Below are 17,383 nucleotides of genomic sequence, written 5' to 3' on the forward strand. Positions count from 1 at the left end.
TAGCCCCTTTGGACGATTTGTAGCACCCACTTGTCCGATGTGATGAAGGGTGCCAGTGGAGGAGGTGATGGCAAACCCTGCCCCCACTGGCATCGAATGGGCCTGAAAACTCTGACTAGGAGGATTTTGAGGCAGAGGCTATGGGGGCAGGAGTGGACTGACCTTGCCGGTGTCCCCTGGCACCGCCACGGCGGTTACCACATCCGCAACCGCGTTGAGTCCAGTTCTGCGGCCTGTGGCTAGCTGGATATGTGGGGGCGCTCCTTCCTTGGCCACAAAAGGCGGAAGTTTGCTAGCGTTGGCAGAGGCCCAAGGACTTGGCCGTAGCCCTGGAGTCCTTTAAACGCTCCAGCGCACTGTCCGCCTTGTCGCCAAAGAGGAGACGGCCATAAAAGGGCATGTCCATAAGGGTGGCTTGGACATCCCCCGAAAAGTTGGCGGACCTCAGCCAGGTGTGGCGGCGAACCGCCACCGTCGTCGCAATCGCCCTACCCAGCGAGTCCGTGGTATCAAGTCCACACCGAATGGAGTAGCGTGCTGCATCCCTTCCCTCTGCTAAGGCTTGAGTAAGCTTCGCTTGGACCTCCACCGGGCACTGCGGCAGCACTTCCGCAACCGCACCCACAGAGATTGGGTGTAACGGCCCAAAAGGCAGGCGGTGTTGACAGACCGCAACCCCAAACTCAGTGAGGAGAACAGTTTCTTCCCAAACTGATCGTATCTTTTGGATTCCGGAGGAGCGGTCGGGAATGCGGTCTGGGAGGTAGAGGCTTGGATCACCAGGCTCTCGGGGGTGGGGTGAATGGACAGGAAGTCGAGGTCGCCCGGAGACAGGCGGTGGCGTCGGGCCACGTTCCGATCTACAGGGAGGCCTGTAGAGGGATTGGACCAGGAGCACCTCCATGAGTAGGTTAGTCGTCCCAGGATGCTTGTTTCGGTCCAGGGAGGACCTGGCTTGGCAGTTCGATCTAGACTGTTCCCATGAGGCACAGGGTCAAGACTGATTTGCATATGGCTGGGTCCAAACTGGGGTGGCACAGTGGGCAAAAGAACGAACAGGGGCTCTCTCAGTCCCCCAGGGCTCTGCACTATCCCGCTCCTCTTAAACATATACTTACAGACCCTGGTGGCAGCCCTAGCCAGCATGGACTGACATATCTTAAATTACGCGGCTGACACTCAACTCATCCTTAAGATGGACACCTCTACCCATTCCCAGGAGCTGGCGCACGACATACTTAGATTTATAGTGAATTGGATTACAACAAATTCACTAAAATCAACCCAGATAACACTGAAATCCTTGTGATCCCACAAAAAACAACCCCAGGAACAATCTCTTCTGGCCCCAAGACCTGGGCAACACCCACACCAGCACCAGTCATGAAAAGTCTGGGAAATAGCCTCCCAACTGTCCATGGCCAACCAAGTCCCCACAGTGGTCAGAACCTGTATAGGGCTCATGAGACAGCTGCGGAAGCTTGTCCCTATCCTCTCAACGACATCACTTCAGATGATTGTATCAGCCACAATTCTCTCCCAACTGGACTACGGGAATGCCCTTTACATCGGCCTCCCCCAGAGTCTCCTCCATAAGCTACAAGTGGTGATGAACGACGCAGCCTGGATGTAGTCAGGCTCTCCAGAAAAGCTCATGCCACCCCTCTATGTAAGCTACACTGGCTTCCCATTAAACAGAGAGCGAAGTTTAAAGGCCTCTGTATTGCCCATAAAGCAATCTATGGAAATGCCCCTACCTATATCAAAGACCGCCTCAAGAACTACGTTCCAGGCCGTACGATCATCACATGCCCTGCGCCTGTACATTCCACGTTGCAACACTATATCCAAAGGGGGTAGAGCCTTCTCGGTCCTACTCCCACAGCTTTGGAATCAGCTGCTGGATCACCTTTGTATGGAACCGGCACGCCTCCCACTCAGGAAGCAACTCAAGACTGTCCTCTTCAAGGAGACCTTTAATATCGTTTAACTATCCCCTCCCTCCGCTGCCATTGATACGACAGCCAACGGGTCTGGCCTCTCCCTCTCTAAATGTGCTTAGGGACCCGTTGGTGATTTAGCGCTATATAAAAATAAATTAATATAATAGATTTAACCCAGATCTCTTGACTGGTCGAGAGTGTCAATCATTCAGCATTCCGTCCATCATTTGTTGCAGGGTCGGAAAGGAATGGCAGAGAAAAGACCTGCTGGACCATCAATAGTCCTGCCCCCTTGGGAGAAAATATATGATTCTGCTTCCTACAGGGTGGCTGTGTGCAGCTAAGAGCAAACTAAAGCGCCTTAGTGGCTGATGCCGCAGGGGAGGAAGATTGAGTGTAACAGTGTCCCTGGTGACCTAACTAATGTCCCTCTGATCCCTATCCTCCTCCCCGAAAGTACTGAGATGGCTGCTGCAGTGGTAGCAAAGTCTGGCAATAGATAAACGTCATCATCCTGGAGTCGCCTCAAAAGGGTTCAAACTGCTATGGTAAAATAGAAACAGACCACAGGTAAGGCCTGGGAGGAAGTATTTAATTAATGAATGCAAAAACAAATTTTAACCACATGAACTTTTAACCTGATGTAATTTTTGTACATGTATGCTTTATGGTTGTGATAAACCAAATAAAGTAAATTTTTGACTGACTATGGTAAAGGCTCAAGCAGTGTACCGTGGCTCTACTCTCTCTAAAGCGCTTGTGAGTGGAACCAGCCTTTTCTCCAAACTTTCAGGACCCATTAAAAGGTATATAATTTAGAGATGCTTGTATGCCCCAAAAAAGCAGTGGATTGTGTCCAAGTCAAGCATCATAACACCACACTAATGCCCACTGCACGCCCCAAACAGTTAGTTATATCCTGGCCAGCCCTACTGATGTGCATTGCTACATCATGACTGTCTTGAATGGTTTGAGCCAAAGAGGTTTAAAACCCCTCCAGAACTGCCACAAAGGGGCATGCATAGAACACTAAAAAGTAGACTGCGTTGATAGATCTCAACACCACGCTGGCTGAGGAAAACATTTGTTTTCCGAATGCCTCAATCCTTTTCAACTCCCTCTCGGAGAGTGAGGAGTCACAGAGAATCCATGAGTGTTAACTTTGCCGGCAGATGCCTGGACCTCCACACTCTCGAGCAGAGGGCAAGGTACACATCCGGAGAAGTCACTATTGAACCTGTATGGCGGTTCCTGGCAGCACAGGAGGATACTGCTAGGGAAAACCTTTTCCAGGCTAGGCAAATGCCTGGAAGAACAATTTCTAGAGTGGGGAATCTGCAGGAAGATGTATTCTTCAGAAATTATATCTAGTGAAGTTAACAGCATGACAATTTCCAAATATAACACTAGATGGGGGGTAATGCCCAGGATCTGATCTGCAAAACATGATCCAGACACATTTATTAACAGATTCACACATTAACAGAATACAAACGTCAAGTGTCCACTTGAACACCAACCTCAGTCCAGTGATGTGAAAAAGTAAAGCTCTCTTCCTTCCTCACTGGACAGAAGGTCTCTCCTCAGGAGAAACATACATGGTCCCTCTGCAGAACTAAGAATGGGAGAAGTGAGACCTGGGAGGTCTGGGTGAATCCATTAATATGCCTAGGTTGTCCATGAACCTCTGAAGACCCACTGTGTGTTTGTGGGCAAAATACAGACATGGCCACATCTAGTACAAATTGTGCCAACCCCTCTTGCTCATCCAAAAAGTGAAGTGCTCACACTTGCTGCTCAAATGAGTTGCAAAGATGTCTGGATTGCTAACCCTTGGCACAAACAACTATGGGGTGATAGCTTCCAGCAGTTTCCCACTCATGGGACGAGTAAAAGCACTGACTTAAGATACTAATTAACCCAAATAGCTATCACTTGCAACCCAGACAGGTTGCATTATTTTTTCCTTCATATGGCATTATAGAAAGGGACAAAACATTTGCAAATAAGTCCACATATTTATCTTACTGATCAAGCCAATGAGGAAGAAGCATTCATGGTATCACTCTGGCCTAGCACTTTCAATTACTCTTTTTGGGGAAAGAGACAGATTGGAATAGACTTGGGGCCCTAAAAATTATACAATGCCTGTCCAAGGAATTTGCATTACTGTTCCAAGCATGATTGTAAGCAAACATTTCAGTAGCTGGAGTATTTCCCCAGTCATGTCTGCTCAGGAATCTCAATCACAATTCTATCAAGGTCAGTCTGTAAGACAAAGGAACTGGGCATTTTAACAAACTTACCAATGTTCACGGAATCTTCCCAGTCATCCAGCACTTCTGTGACTATGAGGACATAGACGTATGTCCGATGCTTCCTGTCCCGATTCTAAGGGAGGTAAAATTAAGTTCTTGTTAGGATATGTTGCAGGTGCAACAGTTACCTATTGTATCATCATAAACATGCTCAACAGAAATCAGACCGCGCATCAGAGAATAAGGATTTTATTGACTGGAGACTTCAGCTCATGGATACAAAATCCAAAAATCTTTTCTGAGCATATGTTTATATTAGTCGGGCAACTCTTAATTGTTTTGCAGAAATGTTTACATTTCTGGAGAAAAAAATGCCGCAAACATATGTAAGAAGAAAACAAGCACAGGCATAGCGGATAGGTCTCGCCTTTGGGACCTTATAAGTGTTTAGCCAGAGCTAATGACTTTGCCAATGTCTTTAAGCTATGTTGTAGAACATTGTGGCTGCCATGCAGCATGTTAAAAAGTTATAATAAAGTGTTATAGGCATTTTTGGTATCTTATATATTATCAAGACGACATTATGTAAAAAACTTAACAACCCTATTAAAAAAATTAAACAACAAATGCCTAGTTTTTTTGTCCTTGCAATGCTGGCAACTTCCTCCTTTCTGTTCTAATGCTAGTTAGTTATACTTTTTTGTTGGGGGAGGGACATAAACAACGGGAGGGTGGAGGTTAGGAAATGGTACGTGAATCACATATTTGTATCTACCCTTCGTCATGGTTGGAGTTTCACGGTACTTAAATAAGCTATCCCTATTAGAAGTACATTAGAAAGTATGGAGAAAACCAGTGAATTTGTGTAACAATCCACATCATTACAACAGACCCAAACTTCAACCGATCAGAGTCAAGCCCCAGACCACATCTTCCCTGCAGAGCCACCATACCGAAGATTTTGAACATAAGTGTGAATAAATGAATATTCTTATGAGGTATATTGTGGCAAACCTAAACTGGGACGTGGGCGGGATTCATGTGAACCTATGAAAGGTTTTAAAACTGGAGAACCACAGTGTACAGATAAGTAGTTTGTTTTTTCTCCAGTATTGAATCTTTCATAGATTCTCATGCTTGAATCAGAGTAGCTAGCAGTAATAATTCTTAAATGAAGCCGGTTAGGCGAAGACACTCTTCTAAAGGTGTACAAGTTTAAGGTAAACAAGTTATGTAATAAAAACGTACACTGCCATAGCCAACATTAAGAGTATAGCATAAACCATGAAAATATCACATTACATCTGAAGCAGTTGTTAGTCAAAGAAAAACTTGCGAGAACCTGTACCTTAATGAAACAGGTGTCTCAGGACAGTCTGTCCAACTGCAGCATCACTTTTCTGTGCCATATCCAAACAGTTGTGTTTGGTGAAGATATGTATATTCGGCCATGTTGCTGCTCTGCAGATGTCAGGAAGCGATACTCCAGCAAACAGATGTAGAAGTAGCCATCATTCTTGTGGAGTGCGCTTCAACTTTCGCAGATAATGGTCTTCCCGCTTTTTCGTGGCAAAAAGTGATAGCTGACTGTATCCATTGAGCTACACTGCTCCTTGATAGAACATAGCCCTTTTTAGGTCTCTGCCTCCGTCGCACTGCATAAGCAGTGGGCAGAGTGAGATTTTTTGTTTTGGCAGTATGGGGGCTTGAACCCGCCCCTCTTCTCCATTGGCTGGCTTCCTAAACGGAGGCCAGCCATTAAAGAAGAGGGGCGTCACTCTGTTCAAGCCCCGTCTTTTTGTGATTCGGGGGCGTGTTTTTTGCAGTTTTTAAGCCGTGACGTCATCCGTCACTCAACTGCTACAAACACGCCCCCGAATCGCAAAATGACTTTCTCCGAGGCATTTCTGCCTCGCCTTGGAGAAACGTGGTGGTGTTGCACTTTCCTCCTGACGGCTTGATATTCAATAATTGTGATGCTCCTCAGTGCGACAGTCCAATGATGCTCCTCGACGCCACCTTCAGATTCATCCCCTCAGGCGCCTTGATGGAGCAACTTTAAGGCTCCTCCATGGCACGCCTCCATGAAGCATCACAGCCAGGCAGCGGTACCCTCGGACCCGGCCCTCCCGCGGCGGTGCGCCTCCGTCCCACACCTCTGTCCCTCGCCCGCCTCAGACCCACGCCTACGTCGCCGCCGCCCGCCGGATCCTTCGTATTGTTTTCGGTGGGAGCAGGGCCGCCGCCTCCATGTATAACATGCTCAGTGTCCGCCAGCATCACGGGCGCGCCCATCCTGCAGTAAGGAGAGGGGTGGGCGGTGCCAATCCCGGCCGCGGCTGGACGGCCTCGGGGGCTGCAGGAGGCCTCGCTGTACCTGGTCTCCAGGGCCGGGGATGAAAGGCCGTGCCAGCACCCCTGGGACGGCTATTGGGGCTCTGCAGATGGCCGGGCGCACTCCCCTGCCTCCCCACCAGTCCCGCGGATGCACCGAGTGGTACGGTCTCATTGAAGGCCCAGGGACAATGGGCAGTGAATGGGAAGCTAGGAGACAAGAGGCTGAGGGGCGGCCAGCTGGAGCTCCACAATGAGCCCTCTGTGCTGGGCTCCCCCACTATAACACCCCAACCCAGGCCGGCCGCCGCCCTGCTGCAGCTCGACACCCCAGCCACCCACCTATTCAACTATCCATCCATCCATCCATCCATCAGTAGGGGGTAGATGCCCACACCACCCGCAAATGTCTTATGGGTCCTGTACTCCACACCTCTGCGGACGTCACACTGCTGTGTTTTGACAGGTGCTCGGCCTGCGGGTTGTTTGAGACCGACAGATGCTCCTGCAGGGAGCACATGGCACCGCGGGGAATCCACGTCACCAGCATGCAAACAACGTACATTTCAGCCGCGCAATATATATTATTTTAAATAAATCCTTTCCAAACCCATTAAAAAAAAATCATTCACAACAGCTGAAAAAAAACCTAAAGAGAGTACATCAAAGGTAGGACTCATTTCTGCACCCTCTGATTGATGTGGAATTAACAGTGAGCACATTGTATCTTCGCTTGTTTCTTGCTTTTAAACATCTACTCAAAATAAGATGACACCATCTTTAGCATAATGCAGACTCTAGACCGAGTAAATAGCTCACGGGATTCCGCCAAACTTGTTACATATAAATGTACTGTACACCGTAGACAAAAGATTGCCCAGGAGCTTTTACATTTCCTGATTAATAAATTGCACAGATCTACCTTTCTTTCAGGTAGCAGGCCTCCTAGAGAGAAGGCTTGTTTCTTCTTTATCTACCCTCTCTCCTCTTACTTCATAGTACAGGAGACCTCTGTCCTTTTCAGCCGGAGGCAACTCAAGATCTGCGTCAACCGTTCAGGAGCAGTTGTTTCTAAACAAAAAGTACGGGATCTGTTTTGTTAAAATGAAGAAAAATTAGAATGTTGTTCCCAGTAGATTCTGTTCTCTTGGTCCTCTGTTCAGGACTCTCATGAAGCCTTCTGCACAGACGTCAGAAACATGTGCACTATCCTCTCAGCTCCCTCAAAGTATATCATTGAGATTGAAAGCTCTAACATTCAAGTTAGAAATTGCACACTCACATAATCTCACTGTCCACTCCCTTTTCAACCTCTTCCTCTCTCACCTGTCATTTTCTCTATTTGCTCACGGGAAAAAAACTGAATATTTTGCTACTTAAATAATAGGTCGAATTGGTATTTAACTGATTGATACTCATTTTATCAAGCTAAAAAGAGAGACAAGGGGAGTCAATCTGCCGGGATTTGAACATGTGACATGAATAGACTTCGACGATCGAGCTATTTTGTTGGGGTTTCCTGCAGTTTTGTTTTTGCCCACACACCAAATAGAACATAAAAAAACATGGAAACATAATTTAACCCCCTCTGATGACTAAGCTACAACCTTTCTACCCATTCACCAGCCACCCTTAAAATCATAGATTTCACCTGGTCTCCAAATGTACCAAGAACTTTGTTCCCTGTGTGTGTGTGTGTGTGTGTATGTGTGTGGGGGGGTGGTGGCTGTGTGTGTGTGTGTGTGTGTGCGTGTGTAGAGGGCTCTGTATGTGTGATCGTTTTTTCTGGCCTCTCTTCCCTGTGTGGGGGCGCTGTGTGTGTGGGGGCGCTGTGTGTGTGGGGGCGCTGTGTGTGTGTGGGGGCGCTGTGTGTGTGTGGGGGCGCTGTGTGTGTGTGGGGGTGCTGTGTGTGTGTGGGGGCGCTGAGTGGGGGGGGGCTCTGTGTGGGGGGGGGCTCTGTGTTTGTGTGGGGGGCTCTGCGTGTGTGCGGGGCTCTGCGTGTGTGGGGGGCTCTGCGTGTGTGGGGGGCTCTGCGTGTGTGGGGGGCTCTGCGTGTGTGGGGGGCTCTGCGTGTGTGGGGGGGCTCTGCGTGTGTGGGGGGGCTCTGCGTGTGTGGGGGGCTCTGCGTGTGTGGGGGGCTCTGCGTGTGTGGGGGGCTCTGCGTGTGTGGGGGGCTCTGCGTGTGTGGGGGGCTCTGCGTGTGTGGGGGGCTCTGCGTGTGTGGGGGGCTCTGCGTGTGTGGGGGGCTCTGCGTGTGTGGGGGGCTCTGCGTGTGTGGGGGGCTCTGCGTGTGTGGGGGGGCTCTGTGTGTGTGGGGGGGGGCTCTGTGTGTGTGGGGGGCTCTGTGTGTGTGTGTGGGGGGCTCTGTGTGTGTGTGTGGGGGGGGCTCTGTGTGTGGGGGACTCTGTGTGGGGGGGCTCTGTGTGTGTGGGGGGCTCTGTGTGTGTGTGTGGGGGGGGCTGTGTGTGTGTGTGTGGGGGGCTCCGTGTGTGTGTGTCGGGGGGGTTGTGTGGGGGGGGTTGTGTGGGGGGGCTCTGTGTGGGGGGGCTCTGTGTGGGGGGGAGCTCTGTGTGGGGGGGAGCTCTGTGTGGGGGGGAGCTCTGTGTGGGGGGCGCTGTGTGGGGGGCTCTGTGTGGGGGGCTCTGTGTGGGGGGCTCTGTGTGGGGGGCTCTGTGTGGGGGGCTCTGTGTGGGGGGCTCTGTGTGGGGGGCTCTGTGTGGGGGGGCTCTGTGTGGGGGGGCTCTGTGTGGGGGGGCTCTGTGTGGGGGGGGCTCTGTGTGGGAGGGGCTCTGTGTGGGAGGGGCTCTGTCTCTGTGTGGGAGGGGCTCTGTCTGGGAGGGGCTCTGTCTGGGAGGGGCTCTGTCTGGGAGGGGCTCTGTGTGTGTGGCTCTGCAGGGCGTCCTGCCAATCATTGTCTTCCAGGCTGCCTATGTCACCCTCCTATTTCGCCCGCAGAGACAGCAGTGGGTCAGGCATATTATTAATCAATTTACTGTAGATGGTTGCTGTGGGCTTCTCTAAGATGGGGTCCAGCAGGAGCCTGTCCTCCATGGGCAAGCACTCTGTAATTGATGTCTCCAATGGGATGTGGGCGCACAATGCATGAGAGACGCAGATAATGGTAGTGTTTTGAGTCATGCATTTGGTACTCCTTTTTTAGGTAGTCAAAGGATCTGAGCCTCCCCCCCCCCTTCCAGATATCCCAAAGGTATTTGATTCCAATCAACTTCCAGCCCTTGAAGCCCGTAAGCCTCCTCACCTCCTTCAATTGGTCCCCGAAACAGAGCGGGGTTCTGCCAGTGATAGTGTCCGTCCAACTCAGGAATCTATTGTCATCTCTCCAGCACTGCAGTACCACCCCTGTATGCGAAGGCAAGTCACCCTGCGGCTTTCGCAAGTATAGGAGAGGTTCGCAGTTGCCATCTGGAATGGCATACCTGTCCACCCTGTAGGCTGGCTCCAAGGCCTCCACGTAGACCCAATCGTTAATGACCTGAAGCTGGGACGCCCAATAGTACAGCCTCACATCCGGTAGGGCCAGTCATACACCCCTCTCTTGAGTTTGTTAAGCGTGATTCTAGGGTTGCCCCCGTCCCGGAGCAACGTCCGCAGGGCCTGTGATATACAACTGAATACCCGATCTGGCACCGGGTAAGGGGAGTTCTGCAGGATGTACATTTTGAAGAGCGCGGCGCGTCCCATCAGTGTAAGAGGCAAGAAGCGCCAATGGGCAACATCCGGCATCAACCGAGCCAGGTGTGGTTCCAGGTTTTTGACAAAAAACACTGTCCTGTAACTAGTGACATACACTCCGAGGTATTTAAATCCCTCAGTGACTACGAGGGCCGGGCATTTCGACAGGACCCTCGAGGGGTGGGGGGGGGGGGGGGGGGGGGGGAGGTTTGCCCGAGAGAGGGTAGATTAAGGATTTAGACCAATTAATCCTATAGCCAGAATAACTGCCAAATAGCTCAAAGAGGTGGAGCGCCTGCGCCATAGATTGGTAGGGTCTGGCCATGTAGAGGACGATATCATTGGAATATGTAAATGTAAATGTATTGGCATTTATATAGCGCACTACTTACCCGTAGGGTCCCAAGGCGCTTCGACCGCTGCGAAACCCTTCCTGGCTTCCCTGAGAGATGGTCCTTAATGGGTATCTCCAGGGTGAGACCAGGCATCCCCGGCGGTCTGGTGGGGCCGTTAGTGAAGATGAGGCAAGCTAATGCCCAGAGTTGCCGAGTGTGATCGCTGATCAGAGTGGGCACCGAGGCGAGAGAATTATCGAGTCCGCTGACCCTGGTCCAGAAACTTGCCGCGCCGGGAATCGAACCCTGGTCCCGGGCCGTCCTCTGCTCTCGGGTCTGCCGCCTCTAACCAGTGAGCCACACTACTTCACATATAAGTATATACGCTCCTCCCAGTCATCCGTGAGTGCCAAGCCCCAAAACAACCGATCCCTATTTATCCAATGAGCCAGCGGTTGAGTGCAAGGGCGAAAAGGAGAGGGGATGGGGTACCCCCACCTAGTACCACGCCCCAGGGGGGACACCCGAGACATAACTCCGTTCACTCTGATTCTGGCCACCAGTCTCTCATACAACAGACACACCCAGTTGCAGAAGACCGGCCCAAAGTCCAGCCGTTGCAGGACCATGAACAGATACCGCCATTCAATACTGTCAAAGGCCATTGAGGCGTCCAGGGCCATCAAAGCTGTTTGGGTGTCGCCCACATCCTCAGTCATGTATAACACCCCATAGAGGCGCCTCAAGTTATGCCGCGTACTCCTATGGGGCATGAATCCAGACTGGTCGACATGCACCAAATCAAGCAGAACCGCACTTAGACACGTCGCTAAAGTTTTGCCTAAACTTTGGCCTCCACGTTGATGAGCGAGATGGGGCTGTATGAGGAACAGTATTCCGTCGGTTTCACGGCCTTATGGATGACCACTATAGTGGCCTCCCATTGATCCGGTGGGAGCAGCCCCTCTTGTCGCCTCTAGAAACATGCGTCTCATGGGATCTAGGACAACATTGGTGTGCGGTTTATCTCTACTGGGAGCTCGTTGGGTCCCTGCGCCTTGCCCGCCTGGAGCGCGCTAAGGGTGTCCCCTATTTCTAAGGCCGTACGGTCTGCCTCTGAGCTGTCTGTCTGTTCCTGAGACAGCGTGGGAAGCGCGAAGTCCCGAAGGAACTCCGCACAGTCTGATTCGGATCTGGTGCATAGCGGAGTATACACCGCCTCATAATAGGACGCGAAGGCTTCCGCTATGTCGGAGATAAAAGGTTTTTGAAGTATGTTGAAAAGATTACAGGCTCATTCAGGTGGAATGAAGTCAAAGCTTTAGGTACGATTCTTGGTTTAGTTCTTAACACCACTTTGTCTTCCTTAAACCGTAGAAAAGGTTCTGAAACTGCGAAAGCCTGAATTTCGCTGTCTCTCCTAGCCGATGTGAAGGCCAACAATAGCGCAGTTTTCAAGATGTATTTCATTTCTCTTTTATGGATCGTCTCAAAGCGAGGACCGTATTCAACTGGCAAGCTACTGCAGGACATTTTATTGGTGGAAAAGCCCTGAAGAGACCTCATTTATAAATTTACTAGTCTGGTAGACCGAAGAGAAAGTTCCCCGGATTGCCTTAGAAACCTGGAAATTTCTGCCAAGTGTACCTGGATGGATTAGTGTGTCAATCCGGACTTCGCCAAAAGAATGAGATATGGCAACAGCTGTTCCTGTTCCAAATGCCTATGAGAGTGTCAAGTTCGACCTGTCAAAATTTTCCCCATAAGATTTTCTGTTTTACAAGGATGAGAAACTATTGCCCATTTGTAAAGCAATTGAATTTCATAACAGCAGTCTTGAACGAGATTTCTCTGCCACAGATCCGTAAGCTTTAACTATCTTCCCTGTTAATGGTGCAAAGGAACTTCCTTTCCATTTCAAAGAAGATCTAAAATGATGGTGCAGCTTAACAAATTTTCATTCCATGGCTCAAGGGAGCTTTAGCTGAATTGGTTTGATTTTCTCAGTTTGTAACGTTTTGAGTTCTGGGCAATGGTTTTGTGGTCATTGCCAAGCGTGTTCTGAATGACCATGGTTCATGATTATTTTACTTCTAGACTTCAAAGAGATTTGGTTGTGTGCATCATTGATCTCTTTATATTGCATATAACATCCAACTTTTTCGGTATTGGTAACCATGTCTTTTTCTAATCTGGAGATTGCTCAGGATTTTCATTTACGGTTCTAATAAGCACAATAATTGTTCTGTTTCATTTAAGTCCTATGGACAAAAACGATTACGCGCTCGATCCAGAAAATCTCGAACTGGAGAAATATAATTTGCACGCTGAGGCATATAGATTTTTTCAAAAACTTGATACCTCATTTGTGGTATTTTAGGATTATAGTTCATCCTGTTCTGAGTTAGGCTAGACTTTCGGTTGTGGACTTGTGCTCACAAATGCAGATCCCTAACCTTCTTACTAGTTTGACAAACCTGTATCTTTGAACACTACACGTATTCAGATATTACTAGTTCTGTGTCACATCTTGCATAAGTGTACATACTAATTTGCTCATCAATTATTGGATGGTGCATGTGGGTTTCTTTAAGAATACCACTAGAATTACCAACTCCAAAATGTACCCATTCTTATTGTGGTTATGGGATTTTTATGGCTTTGTTTTTGATACCCGTTTTAACTGATATATTAAACACACAAAAAGGTGAAGGGAGTCTGCTTGCCATAAGTCTGACCATTGGCAATAGCTCAGGGTAGCACTCCAACCCATCTTTCATTTGCTCACCATGCAATCTCAGTTTTGACACAGGTATATGCAAATCAGTCTTGACCCTGCTCCAATAGGAGTAGTCCAACCAGAACTATCAATCAGGCCCTCCCTAAACCGGAACACAAGCAACCCACAACCAGTTTCGCCCTAGTTAAGAGCTACAGAGAAGGTTACAGTTGTTTCCAGTGAGTATGGGACCTACATCAGGGCATACCCATGTCACTTAGGGTGGTACATGAAACAAACAAAAGATGTTGGGAGGCTACTTGCAATAGGTATGAAACCAGCTCAGGCAGAGCGTGGAAGTTCAGGCTGGACTGTCCCTATGAGGAACAGGGTCAAAAGTGATTTACATATGGCTGGTGGTAAACTGAGTTGGTGTGGTGAAAAAGAATGATGGGTTGGGATGTTACCCTGAGCAATTGCCAGTAGTTAGACAAATTGCAAGCATTCCACCCACCACCTTTTGTGTGTTTCATGTACAACCCTAAGCGGCATGGACATGCCCAGACGTGGGTCACTTGCTCACTGTGTCACTGGAACCAGTATGTTCCTTGCTGATGACCCCATTACTAGGGCAGAACTAGTCCTGGGTTGCTTGTATTCCAGTTCAGGGAGAACCTGGCCTGGCAGTTCGAGCTGGACTGTTCCCATGAGGAGCAGGGTAAAGACTGATTTGTATATGGTTGGGTCCAAACTGACGTGGCATGGTGAGCCAAAGAATAATGCGTTGGGATGCTACCCAGAGCGATTTCCAGTGGTTAGGCACATTGCAAGCAGCTCCCATTACCTTTTGTGAGTTATTTTATGAACAACAGTGTGTGGTGTTGTGACTTAGGAGTCATGTGTCAGGGCTCAGTGATGACAATGAATGGAACAAACTTTAAAATTGGTTTCTGCCATCTTAATCAACGTATGGAGCAAGAAGGAACGTCTGGGTCCAAGTCAATGTCTCACCAAGAGGCAATTCCTGAGTTCATGTCACGAGACCAGCATAACAACCTCAACATTAAACTTGCATGGCGATGTCCTGGTTTTTCACTGGTAGCATTCAGAAAGATCTAATACCACATGGCTGCATCAAAAGACTCAGACTGATAATAACATTGCTACTCGACAAAGGGTTTATACCACCCCAATAAGAATTATTAAAACCATGAGATGCTACAAATAATATGGTGCTCGTGTGGGTGCAAAGCCCTTGTGTAGAGACAAGCAGTAAAATAGACTAGGAAGCATCATGGTGCAGAACTCGGTAAATGTGATGCCAGCTTGTTTGGTCATAACGACTTAATTGTTTTGTAACTCAGTTTCAAAATGTCGCCGCTCCAATACAGCTAAACCCTACATGTCATATGTAGATGTATGTTCTGATATCACACACCAAACCTGCAGTTGACTCAATGGGACTACTCCGGTAACGACACGGAGAAATAGTACAAATAGCACTGTCATGGCCTTACCCTCGACTGTTTGGCTGGGCCAGTGATCAATGGACAAGGAGATCAGCCCTTCGGATGAGTGAGTATGAGTAACAGGAGGATTGGCTGAAAGAGGAAATCCCCTTTTGAGATGGGTGTGTGGGGGATTTGAAAAGTTAGCAACTCTCATGCTTTAATCCTCTGTATGCCCCGTGCAGGGAAAACAATACTGATAAGAGTAATAGAAAGTTTTACCATGCAGGGACGCATTCTTGCAACAACAAAAAAAAATAATAATCTGACACCAGTAATGACTTATTGTACTTCAGAAAGCAGAGAGAGCAGCCTGGAAGGAGAATCTGGAGGTCAAAGCCCACCATCTTTGGCCAGTTGACATTCTAGTCTCGTGTGCCTCCCTCTTTTCAGTCTTCCGGTCTCTACTTATTCCGGAGCCTGACACGGACGCGCACATGGGCGTGCCAGAGGCAAGCCAGTCGGCGCCTTGAGGAATTGGAACTCTGGGTGAACCTTCTTTTTGGGAATCAAAAGGAACTTTTGGAAGAATCTCCCTCTTGTGAGTCAAAAGGAACTCCAGCAGATCATTTGGACCTGTGCAAATTGGAACTCAGCACTTCACTCCCACTTGTAGGTTCCAGCTCATTGCTCCACCCACTGTTGACATCAAGGTCACAGACTTCATCATAATCATAACAGCAGCTTCTATCATGTGCTCATGTACTTGCGAATATTCATAATGAATATGCTACTTACTAGTATGCATCTGTTCTTGGCATGTAGGGCTGCTGACATTCATATCTGTGCATAGATCGCCGCCTAGTGTTGGGTCCGGATGATTGCACCTTGTTGTCCTGGAAGAGTCTTCGAAGTATCACGAGATAGGTGGCTCCTCCCCTGGACTACAGTGCGCATGGGCATCGACTCCATCCTCCGATTGTTTTTAGCCATTGTGGCCAAGATGGAGTGAAATTTAGTGAATGATGACCATGCTATGAGTATACATGTAAATACTGCAGCTGCTACAGGCGCCGGGGAGGAGGGCGGGCGATATGAATGTCAGCAGCCCCACATGCCAAGAACAGATGCATACTAGTAAGTAGCATATTCAGTTCGAGGCATGTGGGCTGCTGAATTCATATCTGTGCATAGAATACATAGAAGTCCCTCCATTAACGGCGGCCGCCCGTGCCAGCTGCAGCAGTTTGGAAAAGTGTCTTGAGAACAGCCTGCCCTACAGCTGCCTGCTGTTTGGAGTGCACATCAACACAGTAATGTTTAGTAAATGTGTGTGTGGTAGACCATGTTGCTGCTCTACATATGTCCTCTAAGGGAATGTTTCCAAGGAAGGCCATAGAGGCCCCCAACTTCCTGGTGGAGTGGGCTCTTGGCAGGATGGTAAGAGTGCGTTTTGCTTTTGCATAGCAGATCTGGATACATTTAATGATCCACCTAGCAATACCAGCCTTGGAAATAGGGTCACCTTTGTGGTGTGGCGCAAAGGCGACAAAGTTGTTTAGTCTTTCTGAAATCTTTGGTCCTATCAATGTAATACAATAGGGCCCGCTCAACGTCAAGGGTGTGGAGCATCCGCTCCGCCAGTGACTCAGGATTTGGAAAGAAAACAGGCAATTAGATTGTTTGGTTGATGTGGAACTGAGACACAACCTTGGGCAGGAACTTGGGGTTAGTGCGGAGCACCAGCCTGTTGGAATGAATTTGGATAAATGGCTCTTGCAATTCACTGATTCTCCGTAGCGATGTAATGGCTACGAGGAAAGCCACTTTCCACGTCACGAACTGAACCTCGCAGGAATGCAGTGGTTCAAAGGGAGGACCCATCAGTCTGGTAAGAACCACATTGAGGTTCCACTCAGGAGCTGGTGGAGTCAGTGGCGGAATGACTCATTTGAGGCCTTCCAAAAAAGCTTTGATGGCCGGCACCTTGAAGAGTGAAAGGTGTTGTCTATTTTGGAGATACGCGGCCATCGCAGATAGATGAATGCGGATGGAAGTGTAAGCCAGATTACACTTGTACAGATGGAACAGGTAACAGATGATGTCTTGAATGGAAGCATCCAGCGGGTTAATGTGGTTTGCACAATAAATGGCAATCCGCTTCCATTTTGCCGCGTAGCAGGCTCTAGTAGTAGGCTTCCTTGCCTCCCGAACGATGTCCATGCAATTGGGAGGTAAGTTTAGGTAGCCAAACTCTAGGACTTCAGGAGCCAGATCGCCAGGTTGAGCTGTTGCGGATCTGGGTGCTGAATGTCGCCATGGCTCTGCGTCAGAAGGCTGGGGGTGAGACGTAGCCTCTGATGTGGTACCACAGACAATTCCAGAAACGTAATGTACCATGGCTGACGAGCCCATGTTGGAGCAACCAGGATGAGAGTCATCGAGTGTTGCCCGAGTTTGCGTGCCACCAGCGGTATCAGCGGTGCTGGGGGAAAAGCGTACGCAAATTTGCCTGACCAGTTCATCCATATCGCATTGCCCTGCGACAGTGGGTGTGAGAATCTGGCGGCGAAGCTTTGGCATTTTGCGTTCTCGTCGATCTCTGGATGACCCCACCTTTGGAAGTACGGCTGGAGTACTGATGGATGTATCT

General features: G+C 49.0%; 1 protein-coding gene across 2 annotated transcripts in view; it reads right to left on the reverse strand.

Moving 5' to 3' along the window:
• Positions 1-17,383, reverse strand: part of NUDT3 (nudix hydrolase 3) — a 443,844-nt gene that overhangs the window by 73,799 nt on the left and 352,662 nt on the right. For both annotated transcript variants that reach the window (XM_086923201.1, XM_086923200.1), the window contains exon 4: positions 4,250-4,334. In XM_086923201.1, the coding sequence (XP_086779327.1) occupies positions 4,250-4,334 (85 nt within the window). The remainder of the gene's footprint in view (positions 1-4,249; positions 4,335-17,383) is intronic.

This window comes from Lissotriton vulgaris, chromosome 5 (genome assembly GCF_964263255.1).
Source record: "Lissotriton vulgaris chromosome 5, aLisVul1.2, whole genome shotgun sequence".
Lineage (NCBI taxonomy): Eukaryota > Metazoa > Chordata > Amphibia > Caudata > Salamandridae > Lissotriton > Lissotriton vulgaris.